This window comes from Eremothecium gossypii, chromosome VII (assembly GCF_000091025.4).
Source record: "Eremothecium gossypii ATCC 10895 chromosome VII, complete sequence".
Lineage (NCBI taxonomy): Eukaryota > Fungi > Ascomycota > Saccharomycetes > Saccharomycetales > Saccharomycetaceae > Eremothecium > Eremothecium gossypii.
The window spans coordinates 878315-895354 of NC_005788.4; the positions used below are offsets into that span (position 1 = coordinate 878315).

Genomic DNA, 17040 nt, shown 5'->3' on the forward strand with positions numbered 1-17040 from the left:
TGCCACAAGCGACACTCCGGAGCCTAGAGCCCGCGCCAATAGGAGCGCACCCGCTGCTCAGAGCCGGAGGCTCACATCTGCTTACATATCGTCGTAAATGACTCTCTTTCACGCGCATCGCGTCGCGTCTTTAACGGAAAATCTGTGATTACGCCGGTAAACAAACCACGAGCACATAGCCAAATAGCGAGAAATACCGGAGCGGGATGAGCAAGGGCCAATCCACGCTGAAGTTCAACAAGAACTTAGTGCCGTCCGTGCAGGATGCCATCTCCTCGGCGGATCTGGTGACTCGTCTGGCGCAGCTGCACGAAGAGCTGTCGATGCTGGAGCAGGGCCAGGTGAAGCTGAAGTCGCTAGAAAAGTGCCGGGCAGACCTGATAAATAAGAAGCTGGTGCGGAGCAAGGATACGGGGGTGCAGGCGTTTACGGCGTGCTGCCTGAGCGACGTGCTGCGATTGTACGCGCCGGACGCGCCGTACAACGAGGACGAGCTGGCAGAGATCTTCGGGCTGTTCATCGGGCAGTTCCGGCTTCTGGCAGACCCCGAGAACGGGTACTACGTGCAGCAGACGTACCTGGTGACGCGGCTGCTGGAGTTCCGCTCGATTGTGCTGATCACGGACCTGTCGGGCTCTGCGAAGCTGATCGAAGAGATGTTCGAGGTGTTCTACGACAAGGAGCGCAACACGTTCGAGCCGAAGCTGACGAAGATCATTGGCTCGCTGCTCGGGGAGACCATCTCGGAATGCGACACTGTGTCGATGTCTGTGCTGCGGAAGATCTTCAACAAGTTTCTGACACACGATTTTGGCCCGCTGCGCTCCCTGCAGGCCTCCGCGCGCGACCCGGCCTTTGATTTTTCTCTGACGATCTGCCAGTCGTACAGTAACCGACTCGGGCGGCAATTCACGAAGTTCTACTCCGAGATCCTGTACGGGATTACGAACCCTGGCTCGGCCGGCTCAGGCGAGACCGCGGGCCTGCAGTCGACACTTGACTCGGAGTTCAAGACTCTTCTGAAACTGCATAAACTTACGGCCAACATATGGGAGCATGTGCCGGAACTGCTGGGCTCCGTCGTCGGATTTGTGCATCAGGAGTTATGCTCAGACAATGTGCCGCTGCGAATTGGGGCTACGCGACTTGTAGGTGATTTGTTAGCCGCACCCTCCGCTGCCAACTTCGTCACGATGCATACGGACACATATAATGCCTGGATGTCGAAGATAGCGGACATAGACGCCACGGTGAGGCGCGAATGGGTGAAAGCCATACCTAAGATACTGGATAACAGGTCTGATTTGGCAACAGATATCTGCAAAGGGCTCAACAAGACACTAATGGATACCGACGATGTGGTTAGACTATGCAGCTTAGAAGCGCTGAAAGAACTAACAGTCCCCACGATCTGGGAGAATCTCAGAGATCCAACGTTATATACCGAATTGTTGCAGCTTACCAGAGAGAAGAACAAAGACATTAGGGAGACATGTATCAATGTTGTGACCAATCTTTACTCGGAGTCACTCCAAACTATACCACGCACCCAAGTCAATACAGAAGTGTGGGAAGTGGTGGACAAGGTTCCCTGCGTTCTGTTTAATTTATACTACATCAATGACACAAATATTAACTTCCAGGTTGACAACGTAATTTTTGAACGCCTCTTTCCACTCCAGCCGGACGATTCCGTACGTGTACAGAGGTTACTGCATTTATTAAAAAGCTTTGACCAGAAGGCTTTCTCTTCCTTCTATGCCTTCAATAAGAGGCAGCTACAGATGAGCACTGTGCTCACAAAATTTATTGAATTTTGTGATATTATTAACTCAGGAGAGGCTGAAAACGAAATAAGACTGAAGCTAAATAAAACTATTGAGTGGCTTGTATTTAGTCTTCCCACTCAGATAGACTGCAAGGCCATCCTGGAGAAGTTTACGGAGTTAAACGATAGACGGATACAGCACCTCATTAAAGTAAGCATCGCCAGAGATGTAAAATACTCCACCATGAAAAACTCTATTACCGAACTGTTCTCTAGACTAAAAGATGAGGAGCTCTTTAGGAAGAAAGGTGTCAAGATTGGGTCGTCTTTTACAAGAGATGCATTCCAGGCCGTTATCAAAGTTTTAATTTACAGATCTGCGCCATTGATTTATAACACTTCCACAATCCCTCTCTTACTTGGAACTGCAGGTGATTCCAAAGAATTGGAAATTAAAAAACAGCTAGTAGAACATATATCGATTGTTAACCCATCTGTTTTTAAGGATCAGATGGAATCATTAAAGGAGATTGTTAAAAGATTAGATGATCCGTCTAGTTCTCCGGAAGAAGCAATGACGACTTACGAAGCATTGAAGACTATGTACAAGATTTCGAAATCTCTGCCAGATAGTTTTGATGCGAGTGATGAGTTTTTCCTCACTAGGCTAAAGGATTTTGCGGTTGATGGCTCGGCTACAGAAGCTAAATACGCGGTAAAGCTGATAGCGTTAACGCCAGGGAAAACCGAAATACTGAAAAGCATTAAGACTCAAATTTTACCATTGGACATTTCGAGAAGTAAAAACTTTGAGTCTCATGTGTGTGTCTTGGCGCAGATTTTCAAGATCGAGCCTCGCATATTGGAAGATGACTCGACTGAGATAGTGGGCTATCTGATAAGAAACGTATTATTAGCTAACCAGCGCGTCGGAGATCTCAAAAAGGACAATACAATATGGGTCTCTGATATGCAGTTAGAGCATGAAGAGTACCTACCACTAGCCGCTAAATTATATTCTTTGAAGTTGTTCACTAATAAGCTGCGGTCGATTGCGGATGATGTAAACCATGACGAGATTGCGCAAGCTTTGACAGAAAAGACTATGAAATTATTCTTTTACTTATTGGCAAGCGGAGGTGAGCTAGTGTCAGAAGACAACGAGGAGAATTATCCAACACCGAATGCCTACCAGACAAAGTTAAGGTGCTCCGCTGGTCTTCAAGTACTGAAGACGGCTCGGATTCCGAACTTTAACAGGTTTATTTTGCCCCCTGATGTTATGAAATTGGTTAATTTAGTAGAGGACGAATGTTTGGAGGTGAGGAAAACCTTTTTGGATCGCCTAAGGACCTATATTGGTAATGAACATATCTCTATAAAATTCTTACCACTGGTATTCTTTATGGCATATGAACCAGATTCGGAATTGAAGCAAAGTATCAAGACATGGATAAACTTTACTTTTAACAAGCCCGCCTTCCAGAAGGGTACATTCTTCGAGCGAGCATTACCCAGACTAGTGCATTGTATTGCTCATCATCCTGATGTTACTGATGGGTTAAACGACAAAGATGAAACATATCTGAATAGCGTTGCAACAGCCATTGACTACTTGATATTCTACTTTGACGCCGTTGCCACCCAACAGAATATTTGTTTGCTTTACTATTTGGCCGGTCGGATAAAGCAATACAAGGATAATATAGAGGATGAATCCGCAGCCGAATCCCCACACGGACGCAATAATGCTTCACATATTTATGTCATAGCAGAGCTCGCCCAATTGATTATGTCTGAGCTTAAAAACCAACGGGGGTGGAATCTACCAGTCTACCCTGGGAAGCTAAATCTGCCTTCTGACCTTTATCAGCCATTCCCCAATATGGAAGAGGCGCAAAGAAACGCGTTCATGAGCTATATATCAGACCAGCATGTTGAAACACTGACAGTAAATATAAGGGCCAAAGTATCGCGCCTCTCTAATCGCGCCAATTCACATCGCCAAGGGCAGAGGAAGAGAATTCAAGAAGCGCAACGGCCATCATCAGCCTCATCTAAAACTAAGAAGAAGCGCAAAGTTGTCGATGAGGGAAGCGAGGACGAAGATACACCAAGCTCTGCAGGTGACTACAGGCCAAAGAGTAGGAGCCTCAATGCAGGCCCAGTAAGGAAAAGCTCAAGGCAACGCAAAAATATCAACTATCATGAAGAAAATGACGACGAGTCTGAGAACGAAGGCTAAAGCGTTAACAAATGATGGAATTATAGTAATAGGGCTGCTATAATATATTTACAAAATTCTGTATAACTTGTTCGAGTTATTTTGCTGTATAGTAGTCAACTTGTTAGTTCACGTCCTGCAGGTGTTATCCCCAGCTAGAGTGGAGAAGAGATTAGTTATCCAGGCCTAGAAACGAAAATACGTCCTTCCTTGGTTTGGATTCAAGCAACCTTTTCAACAACTGCAGCTGTTTGATCTCATCAGGTGAAATATAAGTATTCTTCAATTCTTTATCTGCTACAACACACAGCTCTTGGAAATCCCATAGTTTTCTCATTTTCTCTGGTAACGAAAAATATAGCCAAGATTTTGTCTTATTATCATCTGGAGGTGCATGCATTTTCTCGATAAGAATTGTTTCTTCACGCAGTTCGTGGGTACGCTGAGCCTGCTTTGCGCGATATACTTTGTCTAGAAACTCCAATTTAACATTTTGCTCCTGTAACAATGATATATTATTAAACCTTCTTCCGTTTTCCCAAGCGCATTGCATATCCTTTCCGATTTCTGCTTCGATGGGAGTAGTGTCCAATTCTATTTCTACATCGCCATCATTGTACGCGCCTAGGGGCTGCAGGACATATTCCTGGCCCTTCGCTAGCCTACGCTTCTGGTACGGTGGTATAGCATGTAGCGGGCATTTCCATTTCGACCCTAGGTTCTTGCGTGATGCCCTTGGTACCGGGAGACAATCCAGGTGCCACGGCGTGTTACAATAATCGCACTTCATAATCAGGCGTTCAGTTTCCGGATGGTCCCATGTGCCCATCCGCGTAGTGTTGCACTTGTAGCATATCAGCAGTTCGGATTCATCGGGATTTTCAAAGTGCGTATCGGGATTGTATGAGTCGAATTTCGTGACGGATTGGCCATACGGTACATTGAACAACTGTTTATCGGATAGCGGCTCCTTCATGGTATCGTCCTGGTACTCACCATGCGGCCCCGTGTGGACATTCGCGAAAGTGTCCTTTATCTGAGGGGCCAAGCCAAATTGCTTAGAGTTCATAGATTGCAGCTGGAAAAGCAGCTTACCAAAGAGAGAAATGCCAGGCGTATCCTGGTGCTCGGCCAGGAAGCGCTTCTCTGCCTTGCCCGCTGCAGCTTTTGTGGGATACATCTGCTTAAAGCGGCACTCGTGGCACGACCAATCGCCCTCGGGCAGCCGGTCCGGGTCCAGCGGCGGATTCAGACATGCAAAGTGGAACGACTTCGGGCAGGTGTCACAGCAAAGAAAGATGCCGGTTTGCATGCAACTCGAGCAGAAGTCGTCGTTCTCTATATTCGCCCCGGCGCTCCTCAGCTCGGGGATGTGCACATGGTTCGCAGTGCTGTTCTGGCCAAACAGCTTTGACTCGGGGTCCTTGATTGCTTTGATGCGCTTCTGCTTGGGCACGCCGTTGCCCGACACCGTCGGGCAACTTGAGCGCCGCGGCTGCAGCCCTGGCCGCCGCGCCGCCGCCGTCCGCGCGCGCTCCGCTGCGTGCACGTCCTGCGGGCTCAGTGCCGACCGCATGAAGCTGTCGCTGCCGTCCGCGTCCCGCACCAGCGCCCGCTGGTACCGCTCCTCAGCCTCCCGTGGAATATCCCGCACCTGCCGTCCGTTCCCCAGCGCCTCGCGCTTCACGCGCTCCCCCGGCAGCTCGCTCAGGCGCAGCCCCGTCACCCCATTCACAGGGTCCGCCGTCCCCGGCTCGTAGAACGTCGTCGCTCCGCCCACCTCCTGGATCACGGGCCCCGCGCACGCCTCCGCCGTCCGCTCCCGCCGCTCCTCCTCCGCTGCCGCGCGCGGTCGCTTGGCGCTGCGCCCGCCGTCCTCCTCTTTGATGATCCTGCTCTTGCGCAGGTTGTAGTCCACATTGTTCGACCCTGTCCTCTTGGGCCGCGACCTTAACATCTTACACCGTCAGCGCTGCGTCCCGGTATTCTACTGCGCCAGCTCGACCAACAACTGATCTGCAAGTTACGCACGACCAGTACCGATACCTTCCCGAAGGCTCCAACCTGTAGTTCTGCCCCTAGACGCTCAAAATTTTCACCAGAAGTTCGTTTTCCCTCGGAGCCTCTGTCGCTGCCCTTTGCACGAACCTGATTCGCGCAATACCAGAAAAATCACCAGCGCTGCTTTTTGCACTAGTAGCTTGCAGTTGGTCAAGTTTGCGTAGAAGGCCCCTTTTGGTGAAGCTAAGACCACGCAGAACACAACACGCGTGAAGCCCACGCAGCGGCCAGATGGAAGGGCCTGGGCGGCCGGCGTCGCGGCTGCAGCAGGCGCGCAGCGCGGTTTGTGCGTGTGCGAGCGGAACACGGCAGACGGGCCGGGCGGCGTGCAAATTTGAGCGCGCGCTCGCGAGTTGTCGTTTGCCCAGCACACCATCGACATGGACCCCGAACTACAAGCGCTAAGGGAGGCGCGGCTTGCAGAGCTGAAGAACAAGCAGGGCGGCGAAGCACGCGCCGGCGAGGGCGTGCAGCAGTATATGGCGCCGGAGGCGCTGGAGCGATTGGCGCGGGTGGCGCTCGTGCGGCCGGAGCGCGCGCGCGCGGCCGAGGCGTACGTGCAGCAGCTGGCGGCGCGCGGCGTGCTGCGCGCGCGCATCAGCGAGCAGCAGATAGTGGAGATTCTGGACGGCATGGCGCGCGACGAGCAGCGGCGCACCGAGACGAAGATCATCTTCGATAGGCGCGGCGAGCCCGACCGCACAGCAGGCACCAGCGCTGACTCGGACGACGACTTCTTCGACTAGCGCCGGGGCGCCGGGCGCGATAAGCGTATCGCGCACAAGTAGATAGCAGAAGCATATAAGAAGGCGGCGCGGAGCTGCGCGAGACGCACGCGGGCCTGCAGCCAGAATGCCGCATATATTTGACTCTGTCTCCGACGACGAGATCCGCACCACGGCGCGGGTCGTGAAGGCACTGCACGGGGACGCCAAGATCCAGTTTTCCCAGATCGACCGACTGGACCCCCCGAAGCAGCTTGCGTTGGAGTACCTCGCGGCCGAGCGGCAGGGCAGTGCGCTGCCCGAGGTGCCGCGCCGGACGTACTGCTACTACTACAGGAACCAGACGGTTCCGTTGCGCACGGCTGTGGTGGACGTTGCGGTGGGCGCGGTCCTGTCCGACGAGGCCGCGCCGAAAGGCGTGGTGGGGCCGATGTGTCCTGAGGGCATGCAGGCGGCCGAGAGCGCCGTCCTGGCGCACCCGGTGGTGCAGCAGGAGATCGCGCTCCTGGGGCTCGACAAGCTGCACTACGACCATCCGCGGCTAGGGCGCCTGCGGTACAAGGTGACGTGCGATACCTGGATGTACGGCCGCGACACGCCCGGCGCGGGGCCGCCGCTGGTTCAGGCGTATATGTACGTGCAGTTGGACCACCCGGATGCGAACCACTACTCGATGCCGCTGCGCTTCTCGCCTGTGTTCGAGTATCTGACACACAAGTTCGTGCGTATCGACTACCTGCCCACCGGCGCGGACGCGGCGACGCTGCAGAAGACGCTGCCCTTCAAGCAGGTCAAGTCGCTGGAGTACCACCCGAACCTGCTGGACGACGCAACGCCCCGCGCGGGCCTAAAGCCTCTGCAGATCTCGCAGCCTTCTGGTGTGTCGTTCGCCGTGGAGGGCTCGCGCGTGACCTGGCAGGGCTGGGACTTCCGCGTAGCCACGAATGTGCGTGAGGGCTTCGCGCTGTACGATGTGCACTTCAAGGGCCGGTCGCTGTTCTACCGCATCTCGCTCAACGAGATGACCGTGCCCTACGGGGACGGGCGGCCGCCATTCCACCGCAAACAGGCGTTCGATCTCGGCGACTGCGGGTTCGGCGCGACTGCGGGCTCGTTGGGGCTGGGCTGCCATTGCGTGGGGGTCGTGAAGTACCTGGACACGCGGCGCACGGACCTGGACGGCAACCCAGTGCTGGTTCCGTCGTCCGTGTGTATGCACGAGCAGGACTACGGCATCCTGCACCTACACCGCAACTTCCGCAACAACAGCGAGGTGGTGACGCGCCGCCGGGAGTTCGTCGTCCAGTGCGTGGCCACGGTGGCTAACTACGAGTACATCCTGAACTATGTGTTTGACCAGGCCGGCGCCATCACGGTGCAAGTCCGCGCAACGGGCATCCTGTCCACCGTGCCGGTGGACGACGACGTGAACACCGACTTCTCGACCATCGTGGGGCCCGGCGTCACGGCCCCGTTCCACCAGCACCTGCTATCCTTCCGCTTCGACACCCGCCTTGACGGCGACGAGAACACGGTGGTGTATGATGACTACGTTGCGGACGCGCCCGGCGGCGACATGAACCGCTACAACGTTGCCTTCCGCCAGAAGCGCACCGTCCTGGACCGCTCGGGCTACATTGAGCAGTCGCCGTTCACCAACCGTGCCTTCAAGGTGATCAACGAGAAGTCGATCAACCCCGTGACGCGGCGCCCGGTGGCCTATAAGTTCGACATGCCTGCGCGGCAAATGCTCATCGCGCTGCCTGACTCGTTCAACGCGCGGCGCGCCAAATACTCCACGCAGCAGTTTTGGGTCTGTCGCCACGCCGACGACCGCCGCTACGCGGCGGGCGAGTTCACAAACCAGTCTGAGCGGGACTCCGGTCTCAGCGTGTGGGCGGACGGCTCTGAGAGCGTCCGCAACACGGACATCGTAGTGTGGCCCACGCTCGCTCTGACGCACGCCCCCGTGACAGAGCAGTTTCCAGTGATGGCGTCCGACTTCATGCAGTTCCTGGTCACGCCGGCGTCCTTCTTCACCGAGAACCCGGCGCTTGACATCCCGATGGCCAACAACGCTTTCCATGGCTCCGCCTACTACGAGGACAACCACGCCGCGGCCGGCCAGGACGCTGCGGCCTGCTGCAAGGGCAATTTGTAGCCCCGGTGGCCGCAGCCCGTAACTTACGTACGACGTAACGCTTGTATAACCGCTACTCTATGACCTCTGCAGTTCTGTAAAATTTCAGGCGGGGCAGCTCCAACGGCTGCCCGCCACGCCGCCCCCTCGAACCCGGCATGGACAAGGACAGCGAAGCCTCGCAGCGGCGCAAGTTGCTCTCTCCCTTCCGGCAGCCCGGCTGCTCGACGCTGCCGCCTCCGGTGGCCGCCCCGTCGTCGTCGCCCAGAGTCCCCGCCCGGAGCAAGGTGGCGCTCAAGCCGGGACACTCGGCGCTCGACTGGCACGCGCTGTCGGAGTCTGCGGGCGCGCGCGGCCGCTTCGTGCATGGGCTGGAGCCGGGGCTGCCCTGGTGGGACCACTTCTGCGAGCTGCAGCACCCAGCCGCCCTGCACCAGCTGGAGCGCGGCGTGCCGCCGCACCGCATCCTACCGCCGCTGCGCATCGACGCCGCGGTACTGAAGGCGTGCGCCGCGAGCTACTGGTGCGTGCTGCGCGGACGCGTCTACTGCATCACAGACTACCTGGACTTCCACCCCGGCGGCGTCGCCATCCTGGCCGGCAGCTGCAAGGGCCGCGACGTGACCAAGCTGTTTGAGCGGTACCACCGCTGGGTCAATTTCGAGCGGTTGCTGGAGTGCTGCCAGGTAGGTGTATATGTATAGCACAGTATAGTGATACGTAATATTGATACATGATACTTGATGTTTTATTCTGGCGCGGGGCCTGCTCTTGTAGCTGTTGTATATTAGGGCATGGGAGAACTAGATTGCTATGGCCAGAAGCCCGGATAAAGTGTACCAACGCCTGTGGTCGTTATGCCTGTCGTTAAACTGCGCCCGCGGCACAGCAGCTTTCGTAGAGGTTTCATGCTATAGTACATACAAATTGGTCAAGGCTTCCGGGTGCGGCGCGTGCGCTAGTGCTCGGAGTTGACGGGGATCTTGCTGCTGGCGGCCGCCAGGCCGCCGGCCGCGTGCGCGGCCTCGTCCAGGTCTTCGTCGGGGTAGAACTCCTCCCACTCCTTCAGCTTCTGCTTGTACGCGTCCGTGTACTTCTGCTTCTCCTCCGGCGGGAGGCTGCGCCACTGCTCGCCCACCAGCTTCGTGATCTCGATCAGCGACTTGTCCGGGTTGTCCTTGAGCAGCTTCGGCCGCATCTCCGACGTGAACTGGATGAACGGCCCCGACGGCCGCTTCGGCGGCAGCGTCGCCTCGTACTCCTTGCGCGCGACCCGGTACTTCTCCCAGTTGTCCTTGAACTGCTCGTAGAACGGCTTCTTGTCCTCCTCCGACAGCTCCTTCCACCGCGCGCTCGACAGCTTGCTCAGCTCCGGCACCTTCGCGTCCGGGTACTGCCGCAGCAGCTCCTCGCGGATCGACATCGAGAACAGGAAGTACGCCGACGACGGCCGCTTGGGGCCCTGCTTCTTCAGCCGCTTGCGCTTCTCAATCCGCGACTGCGTCGTGCTCATCTTCTTGGGCGCCGCCGCCACCGCTGCGCCGCCGTACGGCCGCGCGCCGCGCCGCGCGCCCCACGCCCCGCCCGCGGGCAGGTAGCTGGCCGCGGGCTGCGACGCCTGCGGCGCCATCGCGTACGCGAATTGCGGCTGGAACTCCAGCATCGTCGGCCCGCCCCCCGCCGCCATTGCCGCGTGGAAGTACCGCTGCGAGCCCCCGCCCTGTCCCTGCGCCGGCAGCACCTGCTGCTGCCCCACCGGCGCGGTCACCTGCCCCACCGGCGCGGCCACCTGTCCCACTGGCGCCACCTGTCCCCCGCTCATACCGCCCTGCCGCTGTCCGCCGAACTGCGCCAGGAACGAGTTGAACATCGCGTCCGAGAACTGCGGCGTGTTCTGTTGCGGCAGCGCCGGCATCCCCGCCGGGTACACTGGCGCCATGTAGTAGCCGCCGGGCCCCGCGATCATCACCGCGGGGTTGCCGCCCACGTTACCCGCCATGCCCTGTCCGCCTCCGCGCCCCTCTTCCTCGTAGTAGCCGTGCGCCCCGTGCGCGTCGGGCGAGCCCATGTTCGGAACATTCATCTCCTGCCTGTGCTTCTAGCCCCTTTGTGCCCACGTGTGTCTGTGTCGCCTGAAACCTAGGCCTGTAGCTGAGTCTCTGAGGAACCAACTGTGCCAACAAACACGCTTGAGATGATGTGCTTGCCCCCCGTAGATGCGTTGTTTACTGAGGAGATATTCAGAAACTTCAGCAGTCTGTGTGTGCATGGAAAATTTTTCGCTTGCAGCCGGCGCTGGGGTGCGTCTGCGGGCGCTCGTGCGCGGTGACTGTGTGACCGCGTATGTTCGCTACGGGCCGCAGCTACGGGCCGCGCGGGGGCGACTCCGGCGGCGCCAGCAGGTGACGCAGGCAGCGGCCGAGAGCAACGAGGCGTGCGGAGGCTTCTGTGGCAGGAGAGGGCAGGCTGGGGGCGGCAGGGACGCGGCGGAGGTAGTCGTCGATGCCTGCAGTCACGTGGGAGGGGTCGATAAGGGGGCTAACGGTCTCATGGTGGAAGAGGGCGCGGAGCAGCGAGGCGCGCTGGGCGGCCTGGGTGTCGTCGGGCGCGTCGGGCGCGGGGTCGTCGGGGCGGAGCAGGCGCAGCTGGCGCGTGTTGTAGCTGGCGCAGTGGCCGCAGCGCAGGCCCAGGATGTGGAAGCGGCAGGTGGAGCGGGCGGCGCAGTCGTTGCACAGGATGTCGCAGCGCCAGAGGGCGTAGGGCTCGGGCAGCGGGGCGTCGGCGAGCTCGCGGTCCAGCACGCGGAAGCGGGCCTCCATGTTGAGCACGGAGACGCGGCAGTGGGGGCACTTGTAGGAGTGGCGGGTGTGGGCGGCGAAGCAGTGCTTGTGGATGGCGTGGCCGCAGGGCGACATGTACATGACGGGGCGCACGGAGGTGAACATGTCGTCGGCGCAGATGGGGCAGGGCGCGCGGGTGGCGGCCTCGGTGCAGCGGTGGTTGCCGCGGAGCTCGATCGCGAGGCAGGCGCCGCAGCCGTCGCAGTGGAAGAAGTCGTGGCCCAGGCCGAGGCCGAGGCGGCAGATGCCGCAGCGGTCGCAGTGGTAGATGTCCTTGGCGTCGTCGTTGTCGTAGAGCACGCAGGGCGCGCAGAAGTAGCGCGCGAGGCGGCGGCCGCAGGCGGTGCAGGCGGCGGCGGGCGGCTGGACGGCGCTGCAGAACATGCAGGCGACGCGCGTGGGCGGCGGCTGCTGCAGCGGGTGGTCGGCGACGGCGTCGTGGCAGAGGCGGCAGACGTGCCAGGTGTGGCAGGTGCTGCAGAGCAGCGCGCAGTTGCGCATGTAGTGGGCGCAGCCGAGCGCGCCGGACGGGTGGTACGAGGGCGGCGGCGGCGGCGGTGGTGGCGGCGGCGGGGCCGCGGCGGCGGCGTGCGCGCGCGACATCAGGGCCTGCGCCGCCCGCGCCTTGGCGCGCGCGTCGGGCCCGGCGAGCGCGTGGATGCGCTGGAGACGCGCGCGCAGCGCGCCCTCGTCCTCGGCGAGCGCGCCGTCCCAGCGCGCGAGCGCGGCGAGCTCATCCAGCCCGGCCGTCGGCGCGGCGGCTGCCGCGGCCTTGGGCGCCGCCGCTGGCCGCTCGCCGGCCGCGGCTGTCGCCTGCAGCGTGCGCAGCAGTGCGGCCACGGCGCTGAACGCCTCGCCCGGCAGCGCGAGCGGCGGGAACCCGCGGCAGACCTGGTCCAGCGCGTCCTCCTCCTCTTCCTCGGTGTGCGGCTCTGTGCCGCCCCTCTCTTGTACGGTCGAGCCGGTGGCCATTGCTTCTGAGGTGCTTCTGCGATGTGGTGGGTGCGCCAGAGAAAAACACACGCCTATCACACTGTTCCCTCTTGTAACCCCTCACTCCCCCACGAACACAGCCGCTGACGACACGTTCCAGTGAGATGGCCCTGTCTTGGAAGAGCTTTGTCAACGTCCCAGGTATCCTGGCCGACCTCCGGTCGTTCAACTTCTCTGTCTACGGCAGGTGGTTTGGCTACATCAACATCCTCCTGTGCCTCGCGCTCGGCATTGCCAACATCTTTCACTTCAGCATCGTGATCGCCTTCGCGATAGTCGCTATCGTGCAGGGGCTGCTGCTGATCTTCGTGGAGGTGCCGATTCTGCTCAAGATCTGCCCGCTGTCGGACAACTTCATTGGCCTCGTCAAGAAGTGCGACACCAACGGGCGGCGCACGCTGCTATACACCGCGCTCGCGATCGTGCAGTACGCGTCGCTCAGCGTGCAGGTGACGAGCCTGCTCGCGGTCGCGATCGGGCTGACGATCAGCGCGATCTTCTATGGCACGGGGTACCTCAAGAAGCAAGAGTTCCTCGAAGGCAATGTGATACGGAATCCGACGGACCCCGCCTTCATGCGCGAGGCCGCCGTCCGCGAGGTGCTCTAGTGGGCATGGTCTCGACCTTGCCATAGCCTATATATTACTTTGAACTCTATTGTACAGTATATATGTGGGCGTACATACGAATACCTACGTGGATAGATAACTAATTAGATGTGAAACGAAGGAAGTAACATAAAACAGAAACAGAATAACGGTAAGGTAAAAAGATCGTTAAGAAGTGAATTAGTAGAGTAGAGTATAGAGTCGGCCGGATCAGGGGTGGAGGTTGCCCATGGAGGCAAGCCCGCCGGAGCCCGCGATGGCGGGGGCTACAGACACGGCCAGGGGCGGCGGGATGGAGCTGGTGCCAGCAGAAGCTGCGTGGCCGGCAGACGTCGCGTGACCGGCGGAGCTGACGCTCGAGCTGATCGGGGCCGCCGTGGCCGCGGAAGCGGACGAAGCTGAAGATGCAGAGGAGGAGAGCGAGGAGATCCCGGCGCCGTCGCCGCCGCTGGGCCCTAGCTGGTGATGGGACGCGGAGTCCCCGACTTCCGGGTTTATCAGCGAGTTCAGCGTCTTCTTGACCTCGTTTTTGCTCAGCATGCCGGAGTCGATCATGTCCTTGATGGAGAAGGCCGCAGGGGTGCCCGCGGCAGCCGCCGCAGACCCTGCAGCGGCGTCGCTGCTATGCAGCCGGTTGATCAGCGAGGTGGGTGTGTTGGGGTTCGACGACAGACGCTCCAGCAGCATCTCCGCGTGCTTCAGCTTCAGGTGCTGGGACAGATTGTCCTTCCGTTTGTGCCGCGAGTGGCACCACGGACAGCTGTACGGCTTCATGGTGGAATGTGACAGCAGGTGCCGTTTCAGCCACGACTTGCGCTTAAAGGCCTTCTCGCAGAAGTGGCACTTGTGGATATTCTCGAACGAGTTCAGGTCCATCAGCTGGCCTGCACCCATCCCGCCCAGTCCCGCGGCGGGCGGAGGGATCGCGACCTGCTGCGCGTACTGCGTCCCGCCCTGCGCCGCGCCCTGCCCCGGCCCCTGCCCGGGCGCTACCTGCGCGTGCACCACCGAGTACTGGTACGAGTGCGGCATCCCCCACGAGTAGTAGGGCTGCTGCGCCGCCACGCCGCCGCCCTGGGGCTGGCTCATCAGGTGGGGCAGCTGCTGCTGCAGCTGGTGGTACACGACCTGCGAGTGCGGGTCCTCGTGGAAGTAGTACGGCGTCGTCGACGGCGTCGGGTACGTCGACATGCTCATCGGCATCGGCACCGGCACGTTGGGCACGTACTTCGCGTCGTACAGCTCCCCCCCGACGTGTCTCTGGTACTGCTGCACGTGCAGCTGGCTTGGCCCGCCCGCCGTCCCGCCGCCCCCGCCCGCAGGCCCCGCTGGGCCCGCGCCCGCGGGCCCGCCGGGCCCCGCCGCGGCCTGCTGCTGCTGCTGCTGGCTCTCGTAGTCCATGGCCTGTTCTATCTTGCTCGTGATGGCGCCTCCGCGACTGCGCTGTTCGCCGCTGCTGACGTTCTGCAAAACCTGCTTTCTGGCCGACGCACTCCCGGTTCGTCGTCCTCTGCTGCGGGCGTACGTACGTATCCTGTCTGCTCGAGAGGTGGTTCTACTGGTCAGTAGCCTACAAAAGAAAAAAACCGCACTACGAGAAAAAGAAAATACGTAAAGATTACCTTCGGTTTCGCCCGCTGCCGGCGAGATCGCAGGGGCCTTGCCGGCCAGAGCGCACGTGACCCCTGAAAGCGGCCTGCGTACCGGCCGCTCAGTGTGTATAAATAGCAGGACCGGCTGGTGGCGGCGCAAAGGCGCGACCGTTGCGGGGCAATAACAATAGAAAGGCCCGCCGTGCACCCATGCGGGCGGCACTACGGCAGGCGCATGCCGTGGGCGCTTGGCAAGACACAGGGTGGCTGTGCAAGGCTATAGGCGGCAGACCATGATAGTGAGGTCCGGATGCAGCGCGCGGCGCGGGCGGAAGCCCGCGCGCGCGTATAGGGCCAGGGCCGGGCGGTTGGCGGTGAAGACGGTGAGCTCCAGGCGGGTCAGGCCGGCGGCGCGGGCGGTACGGGTGGCGGCGTCCAGCAGGGCCGCGGCTAGGCCGCGGCGGCGGAACGGGGCCGCGACGTGCAGCTCCAGGATGTAGAGCACGGGGTCGGCGGGGCCGGGCAGGAGCAGGGAGATGAAGCAGGCGAGGCGGCCGGCGGGGTCGCGGTAGAGGATGTGCAGGGCGGCGGGGTCGAGCAGCTCGGCGCGCTTGCAGCGGGGCCAGGCGGCGGGGTCGCGGAGGCGGGGGTAGAGCAGGCGGGCGTGGGCGCGGTAGAGGGGCGCGAGGCCGGCGGCGACGAGGGCGGTGAGGTCTGCGGCGAGGCGGCGGCGGGCGGCGGCGGGCAGGCGGGCGGGGGCGGCGGGGGCGCGGGCGAGGCCGTGGAGCGTGGGGGGGAAGGCGGCGAGGGCGGCGGCGTGGGCGGCGGCGTGGGCGTGCATGGCGGGCGCTGCGCGGCGGCGCGCGCGCGCGACAAGAGCGGGGCGCGGGCACGTGACCGCGCACGTGGCGGGGCACGTGACCGCGGCGGCGCTTTTCCAGGGAGGCCGCGCGCACAGGGCCACCAGCGCCGTAGCGCACCAGCGGGATGAACTCTCTTTCGTACCTGACCGGGGCGACGCAGCACGCGGCGGGCAAGGGGGACGGGCGGTGGCCGGGGAGCGAGCGCGGGCTGGCGAAGGTGCGGGAGGAGCAGGACGCCGCGCGCGCGGGCGTGGGCGCCGGGGCTGCGTGGGTGTGGCGCGTGCTGTTCTTCCTGCCGAAGTGGCTGGTGGTGAAGCCGGTGGTGCTGGTGTGGTTTGTGCTGACGTTCCCGCTGAGCCTGATTGAGCAGACGTCGTCCAAGGAGGCGGACGGCGCGCCGGGGCCGGAGGCGGCGGAGGAGGAGCAGCTGGCGGAGGCGGTGGAGGACGACGACCTGGCGGGCGAGTCGATGGTGCTGCAGGAGGACTCGGTCAAGTCGTCGCGGCCGTCGACAAGCCGGTCGAGCTACACGTCCACGCGGCTGGGCAAGTTTCTGTTCCCGAAGAAACTGATTCCGCAGTCGATCCTGCAGACCGACCGCAAGAAGCTGCTGGTGCTGGACCTGGACGAGACGCTGATCCACTCGATGTCGCGCTCGACGTCCTCGGTGAGCAACTCGCAGGGACACATGGTGGAGGTGACGTTTGCGGCGAGCGGCGTCTCCACGCTGTACTACGTGCACAAGCGCCCGTACTGCGACCTGTTCCTGTCGCGCGTGTCGAAGTGGTACGACCTGGTGATCTTCACGGCGTCCATGAAGGAGTATGCCGACCCCGTCATAGACTGGCTGGAGAGCGGGATCTCGGTCCGCTTCAGCCAGCGCAGATACCGATCAGATTGCCTTCTGCGAGACGGCGTGGGCTACGTGAAGGACCTGAGCATCATATCCAAGAACTTGCAGGACATCATCATTGTAGATAACTCGCCGATCTCATATGCCATGAACGTGGACAACGCCATTCAGGTGGAGGGCTGGATCAGCGATCCCACGGACACGGGGCTGCTGAACCTGCTTCCTCTGCTGGAGGGGCTGCGGTTCACGACGGACACGCGCAACATACTGTCGCTCAAGAACGGAGAGCGGGCTTTTATCTAGAGGCATGTAATATATATGTGCGCGGTGTAGCGATAGCACCAGCCGCCCGACTCTGAAAAGCCCGATGTGA

General features: G+C 60.5%; 11 protein-coding genes across 11 annotated transcripts; 6 read left to right on the forward strand and 5 right to left on the reverse strand.

Annotated features, from left to right (window-relative positions):
• Positions 1–206: 206 nt before the first annotated feature.
• On the forward strand, positions 207–4013 carry PDS5 (sister chromatid cohesion factor PDS5; the record flags this gene model as incomplete). The annotated part of the gene is made up of 1 exon (NM_211652.1): positions 207–4013. The coding sequence occupies one exon, from the start codon at positions 207–209 to the stop codon at positions 4011–4013; it is 3807 nt and encodes a 1268-aa protein (NP_986590.1).
• A 151-nt stretch (positions 4014–4164) lies between these two features.
• RCO1 (Rco1p) lies at positions 4165–5949 on the reverse strand (the record flags this gene model as incomplete). Its single annotated transcript, NM_211653.1, has 1 exon — positions 4165–5949. The coding sequence occupies one exon, from the start codon at positions 5947–5949 to the stop codon at positions 4165–4167; it is 1785 nt and encodes a 594-aa protein (NP_986591.1).
• A 484-nt stretch (positions 5950–6433) lies between these two features.
• SDD2 (Sdd2p) lies at positions 6434–6799 on the forward strand (the record flags this gene model as incomplete). Its single annotated transcript, NM_211654.2, has 1 exon — positions 6434–6799. One exon carries the CDS (start codon positions 6434–6436, stop codon positions 6797–6799), a length of 366 nt encoding a protein of 121 aa, NP_986592.2.
• Positions 6800–6905: 106 nt separating this feature from the next.
• Positions 6906–8939, forward strand: AGOS_AGL073W (AGL073Wp; the record flags this gene model as incomplete). Its single annotated transcript, NM_211655.2, has 1 exon — positions 6906–8939. The coding sequence occupies one exon, from the start codon at positions 6906–6908 to the stop codon at positions 8937–8939; it is 2034 nt and encodes a 677-aa protein (NP_986593.2).
• A 137-nt stretch (positions 8940–9076) lies between these two features.
• IRC21 (Irc21p) lies at positions 9077–9622 on the forward strand (the record flags this gene model as incomplete). The annotated part of the gene is made up of 1 exon (NM_001355359.1): positions 9077–9622. One exon carries the CDS (start codon positions 9077–9079, stop codon positions 9620–9622), a length of 546 nt encoding a protein of 181 aa, NP_001342230.1.
• Positions 9623–9876: 254 nt separating this feature from the next.
• On the reverse strand, positions 9877–11001 carry AGOS_AGL073CA (AGL073C-Ap; the record flags this gene model as incomplete). The annotated part of the gene is made up of 1 exon (NM_001355357.1): positions 9877–11001. One exon carries the CDS (start codon positions 10999–11001, stop codon positions 9877–9879), a length of 1125 nt encoding a protein of 374 aa, NP_001342231.1.
• A 280-nt stretch (positions 11002–11281) lies between these two features.
• AGOS_AGL073CB (RING finger and CHY zinc finger domain-containing protein) lies at positions 11282–12730 on the reverse strand (the record flags this gene model as incomplete). The annotated part of the gene is made up of 1 exon (NM_001355358.1): positions 11282–12730. The coding sequence occupies one exon, from the start codon at positions 12728–12730 to the stop codon at positions 11282–11284; it is 1449 nt and encodes a 482-aa protein (NP_001342232.1).
• A 125-nt stretch (positions 12731–12855) lies between these two features.
• Positions 12856–13359, forward strand: TVP18 (Tvp18p; the record flags this gene model as incomplete). The annotated part of the gene is made up of 1 exon (NM_211656.1): positions 12856–13359. One exon carries the CDS (start codon positions 12856–12858, stop codon positions 13357–13359), a length of 504 nt encoding a protein of 167 aa, NP_986594.1.
• Positions 13360–13569: 210 nt separating this feature from the next.
• On the reverse strand, positions 13570–14760 carry MOT3 (Mot3p; the record flags this gene model as incomplete). Its single annotated transcript, NM_211657.1, has 1 exon — positions 13570–14760. One exon carries the CDS (start codon positions 14758–14760, stop codon positions 13570–13572), a length of 1191 nt encoding a protein of 396 aa, NP_986595.1.
• A 468-nt stretch (positions 14761–15228) lies between these two features.
• NAT4 (N-terminal L-serine N(alpha)-acetyltransferase NatD) lies at positions 15229–15792 on the reverse strand (the record flags this gene model as incomplete). The annotated part of the gene is made up of 1 exon (NM_001355356.1): positions 15229–15792. One exon carries the CDS (start codon positions 15790–15792, stop codon positions 15229–15231), a length of 564 nt encoding a protein of 187 aa, NP_001342233.1.
• A 146-nt stretch (positions 15793–15938) lies between these two features.
• Positions 15939–16970, forward strand: NEM1 (Nem1-Spo7 phosphatase catalytic subunit NEM1; the record flags this gene model as incomplete). Its single annotated transcript, NM_211658.1, has 1 exon — positions 15939–16970. The coding sequence occupies one exon, from the start codon at positions 15939–15941 to the stop codon at positions 16968–16970; it is 1032 nt and encodes a 343-aa protein (NP_986596.1).
• Positions 16971–17040: the final 70 nt, after the last annotated feature.